Below are 18,609 nucleotides of genomic sequence, written 5' to 3' on the forward strand. Positions count from 1 at the left end.
TTTTTTTCTTTCAATTTCTCAAATTCAGAATTACAACATTTTTATTCACACGTTTGCAACTGGGAACTTGCGTGGGAATTTAAAACTTTTACTTTTCTTAAAATCAACAATTCACAAATTTATTGACCCTAATTTTTCGTATCTTATCCAATTATCCAAGCAAAACTGACAATTTTCAGTTTCACCGTATTTCCTATTAAGAATACACGTGGCGACAATCATGTCGGTGGATTTTACAAACGGTTAGGATTGAAAGCCTCCGTTATAAAACCGATCCTGCTCCTAATACCTTCCCACGCATTTGCTGGAAAACCGTACCCAACTCTGCTCGGTAAGCAAGCAAGCAAAAACCAAACCCCAATCGCAACCATGGCCGCCGCCGCACCGCCACCGCCACCTACCCCAGCCCCAGAGGGCTTCAACGACGTACCCCGAGGCTCCACCCCAATGGGCTACCCACTCTTCTCTCGGATCCGCCTAGCCCACCCCACCGACGTCCCACACATCCACAAGCTCATCCACCAGATGGCCGTCTTCGAGCACCTCACCGACCTCTTCGTCGCCACCGAGTCTTCCCTCTGGTCCACCCTCTTCACCTCCCCTCCCTTCCAGTCATTCACCATCTTCGTCCTCGAAGTCTCTGAGACGCCTTTCGTCGAACACCTTCAGTGCAACAACTCGGCCTACCCACCCACCGTCAAAACCCACAATCTGGACCTCCCGATCGACGACCCAGAACGTGATTTGTTCAGATCCAACGGCGGGGACGCTGTCGTTGCTGGGTTTGTGCTGTTTTTCCCAAATTACTCCACCTTTTTGGGGAAGCCAGGGTTTTACATAGAGGACCTGTTTGTGAGGGAGTGCTATAGGAGGAAGGGACTGGGGAAGATGCTGCTCTCAGCGGTGGCGAAGCAGGCGGTGAAGATGGGGTACGGCAGAGTGGAGTGGGTGGTGCTGGACTGGAACGTCAATGCCATCAAGTTTTACGAGGAGATGGGGGCTAAGGTTTTGCAGGAGTGGAGGATTTGCAGGCTCACTGGTGACGCTCTCAATGCTTATGTCAATGCCTAACTTGGTAATTTCCATGACTCTTTCTCTGGAGTTAGAGTTGAGGAAATTACATGAAACTAAATGAAAAAATGGAAATGTAATGTGTTTTAATCCTTTAATTTTCTGGCTGTATGCTTGTAGAACCCTGCTATTTCTCCAATCAATTTCATTAGCGTAACCTTTCGGAGTTTCGAAATTTCTCTTGCTGTTATCTGAATGCCGTTGTTGTTGTGTTTGTTTAATTTTGCTTCTCGGTTCTCAATTGTTTTCTGCGACTTGTTTATCCAAGAAATGATAATTTGGGTGACGATTTCAGACTCCGATTTCGCGATGTCAATGCATTCGTTCTCCTATATTATAACACGAGAATTAATAGCGGTTTAAACTGCACAACCAATAGCTTCCTGAAAAACTGAGGCATAACAATTTGGGTTTCGTATGTCCTCGTTTTGGTGAAGTTGTTCATTCCGGACGCCCGTTTACAAGCTCCGGACACAAAGGGTGCGTGATGACGACGGAGTTGGCTGTTACGGTGAGTTGGTCCGTTCCTCCGGGCCCAAGAATTCATCGATATCATCTACAACACTAAAAAGAGGGTTTAGCCTCGTATCGAACTAGTGATAATTCGGTTCACATTTGTTTTTGACTCGAACCTAAGACCTTTTATCTTCTATATGTATAAAGTGAGAAAGCCAAATAGGCAAAACATTCAATAAACCCAATATTGCCCTTCGTTTCCTTCACAATCAAAGTCCAAAAATGTTCAGAAAATGAGGATAAAATGGTAAAACCAGTATTACTACACGAGAGAAAATGAACGTGGTTTGGTTTGGAACTGCTATGAGCAGTTGCGTTCGGTTTCTCTCTTTCTTCCACCATCCACCACGCAAAAACTCAATCGTCTCAATCTTAAGTATTTTTCTTTATTTTCTTCTCTTCTTCCATTCTCTTGCTCTTTTTGGCGTTGATTTCTTTCTCCATCATCTCTTATGAAGAATGAATTTGAAGTCTAAATTACGGCTAAAAATATAGAGGAAAAAATCTGGAAGGAATCCATCGATGGATTCAGACACGACTTTGAAACGGCAGCGATCGAGGTGAGATCAGCAGCATGCTGTAGTGGGCAGTGAAACCCCGATTTCCGAAGCAGCAATAACCTTATTTGGTGGAGTTGAATAATCTCTGCGACGGAGCAACTCGGTTTTGCAAATAACTTACGATGAATTGAAACCTTCCTCCCAAATTTCTACTGCCAACATCTCACCGCACGTCTTGTGAACAAAAGGGTACGTAAAATTGTCCGCTTTCTGTCCAAAACTAAGTATTTCACGGTACAAAACCAGAAACTTGAACGGACATCCATTGCAGGCATATCCCCTGATCATGAAATTCCACAGGAACAAGTTTTTCAGTAAAATCCCATAAAAAATCTGCTGCGCTTGGGCCATTTTACCGCATTACGTAGAAAGGGGTGGTGAAGGTGACAGCGTGGAGCTTGATCGCGGTGAGAAGATTAAGCTGTTGGTGGATAAAACTAATAGTCTTCACTCCCAGGTTAGTCCATAGTTTATGTGTATCAAAATAATATTTAATTTCTTAATAGGTGGCTTCATTCAAATGGAGTTTGTTTTTAAATTGAGTTCTTACAATTGTGGCAGCATAAAATTGACAAAGCAGTTTGCATACGGAATGGGAAAGGGTAAGAGAGATATATATATATATATATATATATATATATATATATCAAGAAATAATAGATAACATACTATGAAGGCAGAAACCCTATCAACTCCATCTTTAGCAATCTTTAATCAGATAAATTGTTCAAACAAATGTGATAAAAGTCAGTGTATTTTGTGGTACTATAAGTAAAAAAAAAAAAAAAAAAAAAATTCTTACTCTTCAACTTAATGTCATAGATTAATTGTTTAATTCATTCTCTTACATTATTATTTGATTCCTTGAAGTATTTTTACCTTTATTTTTTCCTAATCTCTTTGAATGTGCTTCCGCATATAAGGAGTCTTTATTTTATCACGTATTTTACACCCAACTTAATTATATTCCAATACCCTTTTTTGGTAATTGCATGTTGTATTTTATTTTTAGGATGTCATATGAGAAAGAAAACAATTACCACAACACATCTTAAAAGGCGCGTAGAGCCCGTAATTAAAAAAGACCTTTCGCATGCGCATGAGGGCAGAGACCAGAAACTTCTTTAGAATTCTCCGTTTCTCCGCGACTGTAGGGTAGGCCCATGTTTTTGGCTCCATTTTCTTCTGCTCTCTTGCGTGCATGCTGGGGAGAAATTAAGGAATACGAGTCGGAACACAACGTGTCCACACTGAAAATAAATTCTGCCTCCACTTTTATTTTTTATTTTATTCCTAAAAAAGGCAAATTAATATGAGTAATTGTTTATTAGAAAGAAAGGAAAACAAAAAACAGTATTCATTATAAAATTGTTATTAGTATTCTTAAATTTGTTTACACTCCAAATTTTTTATTTTAAAAAAAAATAGTACATTTATGAGGAATGTAAAATGAGATTTTTAAAATACTAATAACAGTACCCTCTGATTATTATTTTTTTGATGTTCTTCGAGTTTGACTCGTCTTGACCTAAATGTTGGGTTTTGAAGTGAGAGGTTTTTAAAATTTTAGAGTTCAAATCTCGTAAATTAAGGGTTTTATACCATTGCCGAAATAGTAGAATGCGGCATGTCAGATTTCAGTCCCCTTGTCGAAGATAAAGAAATAATTTGTGTTTATTAACATAAAACCTATTGATCATACATCGATAACATATGATTGATAACATAAGACGGTTAAGTATTAAAAAGTAATCTCGTAGCAATATGTTAATATAAAATATTAACATAACATAACCGTGATCACACATCATAGAAATGCATGAAAAAAATATAAAAATAGAACGACAGACAGTCCACCTCCTATATTTTTGTGCACAACACTTATATTCTTTGTCAATAACGTGAATCTTGGTACATATTTATATTGTGATGTAATTAAATTATATATCGATGACAAACCAGTGCTTGGCTTCTTTCTTGCAGTTCCATCGCTTTCGTAAAATTTCTTCCGTGTTCTTAGGTCGTCGATGACAACGACCTAACTCAGTTGCCCATTTTCCTTATATTCTAAACCCCCCAAAATTCCACAGCTCCGTTTCTTCTTCCAATCCCAATTCTGCTATGATTGTCGCCGCTGCCCCCGCCACCTCCTCCGCCAGCGGCGCCGCCCCTATGTGCAGGACCAAAAAGAGCACGCAGGCGATTGAGCCCAAGAGCCCCAATCAACACCGACAATCCTCCTCCTCTGTCCCCGACCCCTCCTTCGCCCATTTCAGCACCAACGACAACAACTCCAGCTACAACTTCTCCAAATCCTCCACCTCCTCCTCCGTCCCCTCCCTCAGATCCTTCAAAGCCTCCCTCCCTGAAAACCCCCAAATCTACGACTTCTCCGAGATACGCTCCGCCACCTCCAACTTCCTCCCCCGCGGCCGCCTCTCCTCCTCCTCCACCTCCTCCTCCTGGCGCTGCTCCCTTCGATCCAAGGACGCCGTCATCTTCCAGCGCAAATCCCGCATCCCCATCTCCCTCCCCGACCTCCAGCGCCGCCTCTCCCTCATCTCCAAATCCCACCACTCCAGCCTCATCAAGCTCCTCGGCGCCTCCCTCTCCGGGAGCTACGTCTACATCGTCTACGAATTCGTCGCCGGCGCCAGCCTCGCCGACTGCCTACGCAACCCGAAGAACCCGAGCTATACCGTCCTATCGTCGTGGCTCTCCCGGATGCAGATCGCCACCGACCTCGCCCACGGCCTCGATTACATGCACCACGGCTCCGGCCTCGACTCAACCTTCGTCCACAACCACATCAAGAGCTCCAGCATCATCGTCTCCGAGGAGGACAACCTCGTGCTCGGCGCCAAAATCTGCCATTTCGGCACGGCGGAACTCTGCGGCGAGACCCAGGCTCGGTCGACGAAACTGGAGGGCACGCGCGGGTACATGGCGCCGGAGTTTCAGCTCACCGGAATCGTGACCCAGAAGTGCGATGTCTACGCTTTTGGGGTCGTTCTATTGGAGCTGATCTCCGGGGCGGAACCGCTGAAGTACATAATGGACGAAAATGGCGCCGACGGCGTGTATAGGAGGGTGAGTGTGATTGAGTCTGCGAGGGAGGCGCTGAGGGGTGGGGGACGTGGCGGGGTAAGGAGGTGGGTGGATAAGAGGCTGAAGGACTCGTTTCCGATGGATGTGGCGGAGAAAATGGTGCAGGTGGCGTTGGAGTGTGTGGAAGAGGATCCGGATAGGCGGCCGGATATGGATCGGGTAGCCGGTTTGGTTTCGAAGCTGTTTCTGGAGTCGCATAGTTGGGCGGAGAAGATGGGTGTGCCTATCGACATCTCGGTTTCATTTGCCCCGCGCTGATTTTTTTTTTGGGGTTCGGAATTAATTTGGATTTTTATTTATTTATTTGAGGTTTTACATTCGATTTGATTGATCAAATTTGTAAATAATTATTTGATGAGGTGAATAATTATACATACAAAGTCGAGGGGATTGATTAAATAGTTAATAGAAACAAAGAATTTACAGAAATTTGATCTGGTTGATGTGTTGCTCCTACATTTCTCTCTAATTCCGTCGCATTATTCACTCTCCCTCCACCCAAAATCGAAATCTAAGAAAAAAAAAAAAAAAAAAAAAAACGAAAGAGTTATCAGATGCTTATTTGTTTGATTTTGATTGTATGACCGGATGAATGTATATAGTGTTAACCTTAAGGTCCTGCATTGATTTTTCAGTGTAGTTTTGTGATTTTTCTTGACACGATTTATTCTAACTCAGTACGCTACTCTCTTAGAGCACTTAGTTTAACTTCAAGAGCTTGGTTAATCTCCCTTTTGTTTGGTGGGAAAAACAACTAGGTTTAAAATATGTTACAAGTAGGGTAAGTGGAAAATTTTTGTAGTGGAGAAAAGGGATGAAAAGAAGAGCAAGGCGAAAAGCGAGTGGTGAGAGGTCTCGTGGTATGCTTGACTTTTTATAAGTGAAAAGTTTGAGATTTGTCTCGCATAAATGATGAGTTAACTATCTAACTATTTTGTATAAAAATTAATAAATTGTTTGATAGTCATTTCATTTTCAGTTTCAATTGAAAACTAAAAACAACCCGTTTAGTAATTACTTTTAGTACAACCAAAAAATAAAATCTACTTTCTTGAGTTTTCGTAATTTGGCTTTCAGTTTTTTAGTTAGTTACCAATATTTTCGTTAAATGAAATTAAAAACTGAAAACGAAAGGGTTATCAAACAGATTCTAAACCATCTATCTTACTCTGCAATAAACACAAAAATATACTCATGTGACCAACAAAATTGTCAATTAAATGGATTGTGTAGATAACACCAACAAAAATCTTACAGAAGCAGACTGTTTTATCATATAAAATTCCGAGTGCATTTTGCATAGAATTTCAATTATTGATGATAAAATTAAAAGAAAACTAATGCAAATGGCTTGAAAACTTTGAGTTTTAATGATAAGGACAAAATAAAGGGTAAAGTGAATAGTAATATGATTGACTTTTTAATGTAAAAATATAATTTTTCGTTAAAGTAAGCAGTACTGTAGACTTTTCGTTAAAATTCTCTAAAATTAATGCATCAATCATCTCTATCTATCAATTGGATAGTTAGTGGATATGGATGTTGCTTTCCGTCCAGACTACTAATCATTCCCTTTGAACAACCTTGTCACCAGCCAACTGAAATATGGCGGCCAATTTGTGGTCACTTACCTCTTAGATTTGACTATTTTTAAATTAGTAACGAGTAATCTGATATTTTTTGTTTTTAATTAAATAAAATGCGTGTTGAGTTCTCGAGTTTGACTCTCTTTTCATCAAACATCACTTGTATTTGTGATTAAAATATTGTATACATGCAGAAATATGAGCGTTGTCCTTATTAACTTTACTCAAATGGTGATTTAGATCAACAAATCATAGTCAATATAATACTTCCTCTAAATTCATTTAGGGAGAGGCTGAAATAATATTCTCTGCTGCTGAAAGAGTAGATTTCTGTGACAAAGTCACCAACTGATTTCTTTCTGAGATTATTTTTTTATTTCACTGATATTCTTATGGGGTTTGAATAAGGTTATTTTCTTCGATCCTCACAACTAAAAGTTAATATTTTTTCTTTAAATAAGCGATATTATTTATATTAAGAAATAGGAGGATGGGTTAACCTCACAATAAATTAATAATAATGTGGTTTAAATTTGTTTTAACGAGAATCAAGTTTAAGACCTAGACCGTAGTAAGTTGCACAAATAAGAGTTATATAAAACAATAAATTTGTACCAAATAAGTGTTTTTCCCTTTCTTATGGGCCAATTAATAGAATTATAATCCAAGGCGTTTAAAACTTGGAGGGCACTCTGCCTCTGCTGTTACCGCCTCTACATAATACGGTTTACGGAACCGCCAAGCTCAAGCAATCCAAGCAAGAACTCAACCATGGCGGCTCGAATGTTGCAGAGACGCATAGGCTCACTCCTCCTCCGCAATCAGCAGCCTAACGCCCATCTCTTCAAAGGTTAGGCCCGCCCACTCAAAAACCCAACATATCTTGCTCATAAATTCTTCGCTTTTCGTAGTCGATTTTCGTGTTTTTGCCTTTTTTCGTTAAAAAAAATATGAAATTTTACTGCCATTGCAATTAAAAATTTGTGGTGTCTTTTGTTTGTGTGAAGGAAATTGATCGTATTACAATTTGGGTTACTGATGTATATGGAGATTATGTTAAGGGGGATTAATTTGTGAGCACTGAGTTTTGTTAGGTTTAGGGTTTACTCGTTCTCTACTTTGTGCTGATGGGTATTTGTTAACTTGTTTTTAATGCATGATTAGGAGAATAATTTTCTCAGATAAATGCGTATTAGTATCGCTAACATTGAACACTTCAAAAACTGGTGCAACAATTTTGGGAAATAGAGTTCTAAGAATTGTCTAAAGGAGACCCTTTTAAACAAGTTAATAGTACTTAATTGAATATCGAAGGTCAAATCTTGTTCATGTGATTGTAATACATTGAGCTAATAAAAACCCGCGCACAGAAAGGAGATGTGGTAGAATTCATTGTTGCTCTCTGTACTTGATTCCAAGAGAAACAAAACCCTGTACAGAAACGGAGGTTCTCAAGCCTCGCAAGAACAAAATCCCACATAACCTACATTATGTCTGTATGTCTGTAACTTGGAGTTTACATTGAAGTTCCTTTTGTTGCTCGATTTTCATTGAAGTTCTCCGTTTGTTTCACCCTGTATGATTTGGTTCAGCCAGTCATGTATAAGTTCTCCATGGATGTCTTTTCAAGATAAATATTTCCATGCTTAAACTGTATACTATTTCGTTTAACTTTTCTTGTTTTTGTTTTTACAAATTGTTGGTGGCAGATCATTTTGTTCCTTCTGCAAGTTCCATACTCAGAAGATACGGATTTGACAAAAGAGAGATTCAGACGCAAACAAATCCAACAAATCCGGCTAATGGGGGTTTGGTGAATCTTGAAGATAGCCGTTTGAAGCCTAAGATTGACGCAAATGCTATCAACAGTTCCGATGCCAAATTTGCCGATGCTTCCACCCAGAAAATATCCCCAAGGCATGACCTTGCCATGCTTTTTACTTGCAAAGTCTGTGAAACAAGATCTATGAAGACGTGCAGCAGAGAATCATACGAGAAAGGTGTGGTGGTAGCTCGCTGCGGCGGGTGTAACAATCTCCACCTGATTGCTGATCATCTCGGGTATTTCGGACAACCATCCAGCATTGAGCAATTTCTGGCTGCCCGCGGGGAAGAGGTGAAGAAAGGCTCCGCCGATACGCTGAATCTGACTCTTGAAGATATAGCCGGAAAGAAACCTGGTGAAGGGGTTGAAGTTAAGCAATTGGAATAGTTTCAGAGGCTTCATGGCATGTAGATTAGAGTTTTCTTAAGACAAATGTGCGTTTGTGTTCGGCGTTAACCTTATGTAGTTTTACACATATTAATTTAATATAGTATAAAAAACAACGAAATATCATGCAATCAACTTTAATTTAATGATTTTGATTAAAAAAAAACTTTAATTTAATGAACACTCTAAAATTTTAACTTTGATTTGAAAAGTCCAAAAAAAAAAAATCTTATATGAAAATTAATTAAAATAATGGTGAGAAAAACAAATGAAATTTTGGCACAAGGGATATTAAGGGGTAGATAAAAGTATAGGACAATCAGCAATTCTATGAAAAAGACACTTTTAAAAACTTGAGTTATAAATAACTTACTAGACTATATACTCTTGATAATGGGTAATAATATTGTTCAAATCTCTTACTTATAAGTAAAGAAAAATAATACTAGATCGTAGTACTAAGTATCTATATCAGATGTAGGTTAGATTAGTTAATTACATCGTGCTCAACGAGTTAAATCCCCTTCCGATCTTTTAGTAGATTAGAGTTTTTTTTTTTTTTTTGATAAATGATAGCATTAGTGGGTTAAACTTTTAAAAGTTAGAAGGTGATTGATGGGAATCGAATACGCATTTGATTAAAGTAATTTAAAATATCGTTTTAAAAAAAACAAAAAAAACTACATCCATGCGGGTCAAGTACTTGAGCTCCATCCGGGTACAATCCGAGCACATTTAAATACCAGCCGACCGATGTAACCCTGAAACTCCCACTCTCCAACCAGAAAAACCATGGCGAGTGGCACATGTATTCCCTCCACTTTCACACCTATTCTACACAACTTAACCGCCAGAAACTCCATAACAATGGTGGGTTTGCTCTCTCAGGCTCCCAAAATCCTCAGGCCTCTCTCTCTCCCCAAAAGCCTCGGTTTCAGCTCACTTTCCACCACCACAAAACCCCCCAGAAAATTCTTCCATTTGCAAGGTAGTTTCTTTGTTCAATTTTCAAATACCAATCTGATTATTTTATGTGTTTGATTATCTGGTTTGGGGAAAAATAAAAACTTTTTCGGTTTTGTTAATTTGTTGGTTTGAATGTTTGGATTGGTTGTGTTTGAATTGGTGGTTTTGATGGGTTGAATAGTCGTGTGGTTCGGAGCGGTGTCAAATTGGGTTTGTTTTGTTGATTATTGTTTTTAAGAAACTTGTTTAGCTTGGTGGAGAAGAAAGTGGATTGGATTACATAGGAATTGGAGTGGAAATTAGTGTTGAATGGGAAATTAAGGAGATATGGGGTACGGAATTTGGATGCTTTGGTTTGATTTTTGTAGTAATATTTGCTGTGGTAAAAATAGCTCATTGAAGGAAACCATATCGGTATGGATGGAGGTCGGGGATGAGTGTTTCTGTTTAAAGAATTTCAACTTTTTTGCTTAAAAAAAATAAAATAATAATAAATAAATCAATAAATTCGACTTTGGTATGTATGCATACCGGTGTCTGTTAGTATGTTTGGCTCTAAATTTAAAGGAGTGTAGAAGATCGTGTCTTAGAACTTGCTTTTCAATAACCAATAAGTTGGAATGAATCCACTATCAAATGTATAAGAACTGTGAATGATACAAGGAAAATGTGTACTCTTGCAAAATATGTATTAGGAAGCAGCCCGGAAATCAGGTTTTTCCCCCTTTTGGTGGAAGATTTGCTGATCTTGCCCCTTTTTGAGAAATTTCTTTCAGTTTCTTTGAAACCATCCACTTCCCATGCGGGTGAAAATAATAGTGAGATTAAAATTTCTTGGACTGCACCTAATATACTGGTTTATCTGGATTCATATTTGGTTTCTTTTAAGTCTAAATTTTTGGTTTGTTTCCTGAAAACCTCTGAAAGAGAAAGAATTTGGAATCCTTAACTTTGTTATGAATGAAACCCAACAGATAATTTCTTCTCTCAACCAAGCCTTATGTTGTTGCTTAGATATGATATAAAAAAGAGACTCATTTCCCTTGCTCACTCGTTTTCTCTAAAATAAGCAAGTTTTGATGATTTTACTACAGATTTAATTGTTTGTAAGGAAAGTTACCTCCATACATTGACTGTTATTTCTGTCATGGAATTGTGTTCCCTTGCTAGAATTTTTATTTGTTCTATGATGTTATCATGGGTTTTTTGTCATTGCAAAGTTGAGATTGTCAGAATGAATCTTTTTCACTTATACTATGCCTAAATTTTGGTCAGTGAGATCAGTGGCCACTCCAGCAGAAGCTGTTGCCGGGTTTGATGACATGGTTGCTGGGACTCAGAGAAAGTATTACATGTTAGGCGGGAAGGGCGGTGTAGGGAAGACAAGTTGTGCTGCATCACTTGCTGTAAAATTCGCTAACAATGGGCATCCCACTCTTGTGGTTTCCACTGATCCAGCACATTCCTTGAGTGATTCCTTTGCTCAGGTTTATTATGATCTCATTAATGTTTTAAAGTAGTTGCATTTCCTGTAAAGTAGAACTTAACTGGTTGTAATGTGTATGCGTGCGTGTGCACATATATTATAATGATACATGTTTTCTTGTCGTAGGATTTGGCTGGAGGAACACTTGTACCAGTTGATGGGCCTGAAGCTCCGCTTTTTGCTCTTGAGGTATGTGGAGTTAGTTTTCCATATAAGTTTTTGCTAATTTTCTTCACGTAATTCTGTTTCTGCTATTGTTTGATGAGATCATCGTTATAATGATAATGTAGTTGTTTTTTTTTTTTCTTAAGATAGTTTTGTGGTCTTAGTACTCTTATATATGGTGTATGTAGCTAAACTAATAGCTATGCCACAGATAAACCCAGAGAAGGCAAGGGAAGAATTCCGTAATGTAAGTCAGAAAAATGGTGGAACAGGAGTCAAAGATTTCATGGATGGTATGGGCCTTGGGATGCTTGCGGAACAGGTAAAGCCCTATTTGGAGATATTGCAACTTTAGATTGTTTTATCATCGTTTGATCCTATTTTATGTGGTGTAGACTATAGATGTCCTTACACCTTAAGGCCTAAGTGATAGGTTGAACACTTGTGCAGGCACACGTGTATGCTCACGTTATGATCAAACCAGTATAGGGATTTCACATCGGAGCTCTTTACCAATATGGATTGATTTATGTTTTATGATGATTCTTGCTTCTCTTTCACCATATGTATTTCTTTTTCTGGTTGAAGTTAGGAGAATTAAAACTGGGAGAATTACTAGACACGCCTCCTCCTGGTTTGGATGAAGCTATTGCAATTTCCAAGGTATGTATATTTTGGCTTGCTGACATGCACACCATCTTTTATTTCTCTTCTATTAATGTTTAATCCTCTTTCCAGGTGATACAATTTCTTGAATCCCCAGATTATAGCATGTTTACTCGTATAGTTTTTGATACTGCACCCACGGTGAGAAATATACATGCTGTTTTTGTCTTCAATGTTTCTTTATAAGGAAAATTAGCTCATTATGATGTGATATTGTTAACAGGGTCACACATTGCGGCTTTTGTCTTTGCCAGACTTTTTGGATGCATCAATTGGTAAAATATTGAAGGTAATGACGTCAACTTAGAATGAATAACTATGGATGTGTGCACTGTGCATGGGTGTCTATCCTGTATTGGAATTAAATGCACCATATGGCTTGAGATTTAACTACTTGATTCTAGTTGCAACTTGCAAACACTATAATTTGATTGTTAGTTGACGAACTTCTTGAGAAGTATTGTTGGTTAAAAACTGTTATGTGTATTTGTTGTTTTTTTTTTTTTTTTTTTTTTGTACTTTTTAAATATTTTCATAGATGTTTTAAGGTGTAAATACTAAATACCCATTGTAACTTATGGATAAAAGCTCTGACAACTGAGGCAGAGCTAGGTGTTGATGCTCAGTATATGTTGGCATCGTGGGGTCTTTAGTTCTTGAATCTATGGTACTGAATGTTCTGGAAAGTAGAGAATTTGTTTCTGTGAAATCGTTTTTAACTTAAGTGCGTGCAACTCTTCCTTGTATCACCAGTATCTTGGTGTCGACATATTTTCCTGTTTTACCAATTTAATAAGTCCATTATCTTCTTTCAGCCTTGTTATAAGGTTTGCTCCTTCCCAGATAAATAAGCCACATCTTTTGAACATTCTTAGAAGAAAAATCCTTGGATCACTTGATTTTTAGCGCATTTATCTGTAACTTGAAAGACAAAAAAATTCATGGCTAGTCTCATATGAATGTTAGCATTCTTACCTGTTTAAAAACATTTTTGCTACTAAGCTTGTTCTCTTGATTTGCAAATATTTGACATTTTATGTTATCTTTACATGTCTGTTGTACAGCTTAAACAAAAGATATCGTCAGCCACCTCAGCGATCAAATCTGTTTTTGGGCAAGAGCAACCCCAATTGGGCGCGGTAAACCTGATGTCATGAGCTGCTTTTATACTCTGTGATGTATACATGTATGCTAATATATGTAAACTTCAATGCAGGCTGACAAATTAGAGAAACTAAGGGAGAGGATGGTTAAAGTCCGTGAACTTTTTCGTGACACTGAGTCAACAGAGTTTGTCATAGTAACAATACCGACGGTAAGAACTTTGGAAAGTATGTCAATATACTTTTCTTTCTGCTGTAATTTGGTGTGTCTTGAGTATACTTTGATAGATATTTCCTTACAGGATTCATATTCTACAATGTCGAATCTAATCTTTGTATAAAAGATGGATGAAAATTTGCTTCCAATTGATTGTTTGCAATTTTTTCTTGTTTTCTAGGTGATGGCCGTTAGTGAGTCATCTAGATTGCATGCCTCTCTGAAGAAGGAAAGTGTTCCTGTGACTCGACTTATAGTTAATCAGATTCTTCCCCCGTCTGCCTCGGACTGCAAATTCTGTTCAATTAAAAGAAAGGTGTGTTAATGACTCTCCTTTTACTTTTTGGGTAGGAAATATTATAACTTCTCATTTTAGCACAAGTGTGCTTTTTGTCACTTAAAATGGTGAAGTTCTGTCCAAACCATGCAAGAAAACTTGCGTTTCAGTCTGATGCACTTTCATCTCGTGTGAGTGTGCGTACGAAAAAATTTCATTAGATTTTAATGTGGATCCACACCTTAGTTTTGATTTTGTCCGTTCCTTTCGTTTGTATTATATGTTTGGTTGAGTCTGGAAGCAGTGAATTCTAATTAGTTTATCTTCCGTGAACCTCAGGATCAAATGCGTGCTCTTGATATGATCCGGAGCGATACAGAGCTATCCGGCTTGACAGTGATCCAGGCTCCACTAGTTGATGTGGAGATCAGAGGCGTTCCTGCCCTTAGATTTCTGGGAGACATAATTTGGAAATGAACATCTTTTTGGACAGAACAGGAGTATAGTTAATGATCAAAGAAATAACCCTTTTTTGTTTAACCATTCATTTATTCGATAGCATTCGGTATCTCCAAAAATTCGAAAAACGGGTTGATTCGTTTGGGGACATAAGTTGCTGTTATGTTCCTCGTCTTTGTAATGGTGTGGCATCCCATTTGGCTAAAGTTTGCATTATCAGTTGGATGCGATTTAATGTGGTTCGAGGAACCTTCTGATATTCAGTTCTGTAATACGAGGAACTTTCACATTCTAAAATATTTAGACAAAGTAATGAAGAAAAGGATTATAAAAAGTTACGTTAGATAGTAGTGACTAGAAATGCATCTACGAGCTTTATAAAGGCATGAGAGCGGAATTTGCAAATGACTTTATTTACAAATCCCTTGATATGTAATACCCATGTGATGCATTTGCAACATTAATTTTTAATTCCTTATGTTTAATATTTTTTGTTATCTATTTCTTTCTTATTATGCCTAGGTATCACTTAACGTTTGAAAATTCATCATCCAAACACACTCAAAGTGACAAAAAACGATGTCTCAATACGAAAATATGTTGTCATCCTCTATTTTCCATTACTGCCACTTTATGTGAAAAAAACAATAATTTGAGCCAAAAAACATAGAGGAGAAAATTTGAGCCACAATTCTAGGGAGAATTTCACTTGGCAACCAGTGTCTCACCACATTCTTACTCCCAACCTGTAAAACAGCACTGTCATGTGTAGAAAAACTCACTTGGACGCAGCATTTTTGTTAATGATGTTGCTGTCATTGGATCATATCAAGAAGGTCATCCATTAATTTGGTCACGCGGTAGACACTCTTTGCAACATTTGAGTCGATACCATGTTCAAATTGGTACGCGCACATCCTTGGGGATGAAAGACTTAGCCATGACTTCATTTCAGAAAAGACATTATCTGCGCCATTGACACAATATCCATGTTATGAAGCTAATTAATTAAGATTTTCTTAATTAGTTTTAGTTGTTAACGAACTACACGTCATTTAACATGTCTCGTAGCTTTCGGATTTCCTAGCAGCGTGTACAACAAATATAAAAAACTTAAAGTGCAAAATGAGAATTGTAGAATGCCAATAACGAACCCTAAAAGAAAGACCACCTAATCCCCCTCCCAAGTAAATATGTATTAATTTGGACCCTTAATCTGGTAGACCAATTACAACTTCACCGAGTTTGAATTCTTGTTTTTCGTACTGCAAATAAATAGAGTGCAATATTATCCTTGTAATTATCTTTAAAAATATACCAAGTAGCAATGACCAAATTTCAGATCCCTCTCTTGCTATATGAAAGAAAATAAAAATTAAGTGACCAATTATTAAATTAAAGTTAGAGGTTATGGATATGAACCTTTAAGATGAGGAAATGTAGAAAGTACCCAACCAGAGACTCCAGCAGCTGAATTAAGCATTTCCTCACAAACCACAATGATCCGATTGGTCGAATTTCGATCATCTACACCAACATGCATATGTGACAAGGTCGAGGCCACACTCTGCGCAGCTAGCCTCGTCTTCTCCAATTGCTTTTTGAATACGGGCAAAGGAACTTTGATAAAGTGATTGGTTTTCTCAGCAAGTGTGTCAACGGATAGACAAGTAAAATAAAAGAGGAAAAACATGAGATAGTAGGACGACAATTTCATGAACGGACTCATGGCTCTAGGGTTTACCAGAATTTGTGGAGGATGAGTGAGATATAGCTAGGGTTCCACTATATATGAAGAAGAATCTCTTATATGAGTGTGTGTGTGTGTGTGTGTGTGTGTGTGTGTCTCTATATATATATATATATATATATATATATATATATATAAAAAGAGGTGGCAATATTCCTTTATAACCTTTTTTCTTATAGATTTATTTCCTGTTGAATTTGAAACGTTTCCTTTCAAAGAAATAAAAACCATCCTTCTTTTCTGTTGAACTTGAAACGTTTCCTTTCAAAGAAATAAAACCATAGTTATTTCCTCTTGAACTTGAAACGGTTCCTATGAAATAAAGAAGAATCACAAAGCATTTAAAATCTTTAAATGGGATTTCTTTCCTGCTGGTTTCGAGCTCTACAGAAATAAATGGGGTTTCAACACTGCATTAGGGGATTCTGTGAGAAAGGTTACTGTAATTTTAGAAGGATTGTTGTTTGGCATTACAAGATTAGCACAACAACTTGGGTTTTTAGTGCTCCATTACTCCTAGAACGTGTAGTGGAGCTGCACACGTTGTCTTTGTTTGCTTCTTGACGCAATGATAACCATAAATGAATTCATATAGAGCTAATTTGACTTTTCAATATTTTAGCGGCTGATGTAAACATTATAATATAAATTTAATAAAATATCTATGGTTTGACCAAACAAATAAAGATTACTTTAAAAAGAGGTAATAAATCTTCTATCTTGTTGACTTCCAAACTGTGATCAAACTTGATCCAATCCTGGTGCGTATGGGACACCGGTGGATGGCAGCCATGAATCACCATCAATAAACTTGGTCACGGTAAACAATTTGGCCTCGGATGCCTTGGCAATTACATGATAGCCGGGCCACTTGACCCGACCTACAGTCGAGGCACCCGTCCCTTTGTTCATGTACTCAGCATAATCCAAAGTGCCAAGCCCACCAAATCCATACCAATCCAGCCAACCCTGGGGCACTATTACATTACTCATATATGACTGCATGAATATAGTACGTGAATATTTTCCCCATGGTCGACCTAAGTACGTGGGCGAAGAAGCAACATTACCCCCTAGATCGGTGTCCGGCTCAACGTCGCAAAATTGAAATGAGAACCCCGAAGGATCTGCAGCAAATCGACCGTGCGCAGTGAGTGTGTTTTGTGCACCTTCAAGGTTTTTCCTAGCAAGAATTTTACAGTTTTGGAAAACGGCAGTGCCGTAGCCGAAGATGAAGTCGATGGTGCCACTGATCGTGCATTCTCGGTAGAACTGGCGACCGGCCGGCACCATCAATGTGTCTTGATATCCACTCATCTTGCACCTGTAGAAAACTGATTCGTCGCCGTAGGATGAAAGTGAAACTGCCTGAGACTTATTTGGCCCCGCAGTGTTCTCAAACCCTACGTACATTGCTATGAATCCTTCAGCACGTACAGCTATATAAGGAAATTGATTGATTCACAACAAAAATCAAAGAAGTTGATTAGGATAAATAAGCACATGAAAATCTTCCATGCATAACTTTATTTTATGAGAAATGACAACCAAACACAATTTTTTCCCCTTGCGTATTCCTTTTTAAGTATTCAATTCGATGACAAAAAACAAATAGGGATGTATGAGAGAGAGAAAAATTGTGCTTGATTATCACTTTCCGTTTATAATGTTTTGCAATGACATAAATCGCAAAAAAAATCCTGTTTTCTTGAACTGAGAATGTCGTAGTCAAAGTTTTGATGTCTTACCAAATGTGGCTGAATCAACTGTTTGCCAACCACTAGCATTGCATCTGTTGCCAGATATGGTAGTAACATCCATGCCCTCTCCAATCAAGACCAGATTAGTCTTTGCGGGATCAATTTTCACATATTCTTTGTAAATTCCTTTCTTGATAAATATCACAAACCGCTGCTGGCTATGACTTGGTGCAGCCGCAATGGCATCCATTATTCGATTAAAATTCCCACTCCCATCCTGAGAAACTGTTACATTTGGCGTCTTGGAAAATTTTGCGTCCTCGAAGTTCGTCCCACCGGATAGTAGTAAAGGCTGATCGACATTTTGGTAATGGTGTTGCTGCACTTGGATCATGCCGATGACCTCATCGATTAGTCTGGTCACATGTTTGAGGCTCTCTGAAACCTTTGAGTCGATACCATTCTTAAAAGCTTCCATGCATGTCATTTCTCTGGTATGAGAAGTATTCAGCCATGTTCTCATATGGGAAACCACATCACCTGCGCCATATATACAACATTATGAGGCTAGATAGGTTAATTAGTTTACACGTGTGACATTCGCACATGGCACTTATGCAAACAAATAAATCAATGACAAAAATCTAAATAATTAATATGTCTATTGTCACCCACTAGCTAGTTTTTGTTTTAGTATTATATCTTTCTCCAATATTGAAAAATATCATCTGTTTGAATTATCCTGTCTTATGAAAAAAAAAAAGTTT

General features: G+C 38.0%; 5 protein-coding genes across 5 annotated transcripts; 4 read left to right on the top strand and 1 right to left on the bottom strand.

Moving 5' to 3' along the window:
- Nucleotides 1-114: 114 nt before the first annotated feature.
- Nucleotides 115-1,246, top strand: LOC137720518 (GCN5-related N-acetyltransferase 8). Its single transcript, XM_068459600.2, has one exon. It carries the CDS (start codon nucleotides 370-372, stop codon nucleotides 1,069-1,071), a length of 702 nt encoding a protein of 233 aa, XP_068315701.2. The 5' UTR covers nucleotides 115-369; the 3' UTR covers nucleotides 1,072-1,246.
- A 2,802-nt stretch (nucleotides 1,247-4,048) lies between these two features.
- On the top strand, nucleotides 4,049-5,684 carry LOC137721332 (lysM domain receptor-like kinase 3). Its single transcript, XM_068460431.2, has one exon. It carries the CDS (start codon nucleotides 4,269-4,271, stop codon nucleotides 5,511-5,513), a length of 1,245 nt encoding a protein of 414 aa, XP_068316532.2. The 5' UTR covers nucleotides 4,049-4,268; the 3' UTR covers nucleotides 5,514-5,684.
- A 1,814-nt stretch (nucleotides 5,685-7,498) lies between these two features.
- Nucleotides 7,499-9,139, top strand: LOC137721445 (mitochondrial protein import protein ZIM17). Its single transcript, XM_068460538.2, has 2 exons — nucleotides 7,499-7,691; nucleotides 8,551-9,139. Exons 1-2 carry the CDS (start codon nucleotides 7,613-7,615, stop codon nucleotides 9,051-9,053), a joined length of 582 nt encoding a protein of 193 aa, XP_068316639.2. The 5' UTR covers nucleotides 7,499-7,612; the 3' UTR covers nucleotides 9,054-9,139.
- A 664-nt stretch (nucleotides 9,140-9,803) lies between these two features.
- LOC137720642 (ATPase GET3B) lies at nucleotides 9,804-14,730 on the top strand. Its single transcript, XM_068459731.2, has 11 exons — nucleotides 9,804-10,041; nucleotides 11,295-11,506; nucleotides 11,632-11,694; nucleotides 11,882-11,992; nucleotides 12,259-12,333; nucleotides 12,409-12,477; nucleotides 12,560-12,625; nucleotides 13,401-13,475; nucleotides 13,553-13,651; nucleotides 13,838-13,972; nucleotides 14,273-14,730. Exons 1-11 carry the CDS (start codon nucleotides 9,846-9,848, stop codon nucleotides 14,408-14,410), a joined length of 1,239 nt encoding a protein of 412 aa, XP_068315832.2. The 5' UTR covers nucleotides 9,804-9,845; the 3' UTR covers nucleotides 14,411-14,730.
- A 2,153-nt stretch (nucleotides 14,731-16,883) lies between these two features.
- Nucleotides 16,884-18,329, bottom strand: LOC137719743 (pectinesterase/pectinesterase inhibitor PPE8B-like). The gene is made up of 2 exons (XM_068458773.2): nucleotides 17,891-18,329; nucleotides 16,884-17,581 (listed from the first exon to the last, which is right to left on the bottom strand). Exons 1-2 carry the CDS (start codon nucleotides 18,327-18,329, stop codon nucleotides 16,884-16,886), a joined length of 1,137 nt encoding a protein of 378 aa, XP_068314874.2.
- Nucleotides 18,330-18,609: the final 280 nt, after the last annotated feature.

The sequence above is a fragment of the Pyrus communis genome, chromosome 1 (assembly GCF_041283825.1).
Source record: "Pyrus communis isolate YQ-2024b chromosome 1, ASM4128382v1, whole genome shotgun sequence".
Classification (NCBI taxonomy): Eukaryota; Viridiplantae; Streptophyta; class Magnoliopsida; order Rosales; family Rosaceae; genus Pyrus; species Pyrus communis.

Bases quoted from the DNA above. Each gene is read 5' to 3' on its own strand.
- LOC137719743 (XM_068458773.2), bottom strand. From the start codon at position 18,329: ATGACATGCATGGAAGCTTTTAAGAATGGTATCGACTCAAAGGTTTCA. The intron at 17,582-17,890 runs GTAAGACATCAA...TTCCTTATATAG, and splicing joins AGTTGATTCAGCCACATTTG to CTGTACGTGCTGAAGGATTC.
- LOC137721332 (XM_068460431.2), top strand. From the start codon at position 4,269: ATGATTGTCGCCGCTGCCCCCGCCACCTCCTCCGCCAGCGGCGCCGCC.
- LOC137721445 (XM_068460538.2), top strand. From the start codon at position 7,613: ATGGCGGCTCGAATGTTGCAGAGACGCATAGGCTCACTCCTCCTCCGC. The intron at 7,692-8,550 runs GTTAGGCCCGCC...TGTTGGTGGCAG, and splicing joins TAACGCCCATCTCTTCAAAG to ATCATTTTGTTCCTTCTGCA.
- LOC137720518 (XM_068459600.2), top strand. From the start codon at position 370: ATGGCCGCCGCCGCACCGCCACCGCCACCTACCCCAGCCCCAGAGGGC.
- LOC137720642 (XM_068459731.2), top strand. From the start codon at position 9,846: ATGGCGAGTGGCACATGTATTCCCTCCACTTTCACACCTATTCTACAC. The intron at 12,626-13,400 runs GTAATGACGTCA...TCTGTTGTACAG, and splicing joins CAATTGGTAAAATATTGAAG to CTTAAACAAAAGATATCGTC. The intron at 13,476-13,552 runs GTAAACCTGATG...ACTTCAATGCAG, and splicing joins AGCAACCCCAATTGGGCGCG to GCTGACAAATTAGAGAAACT.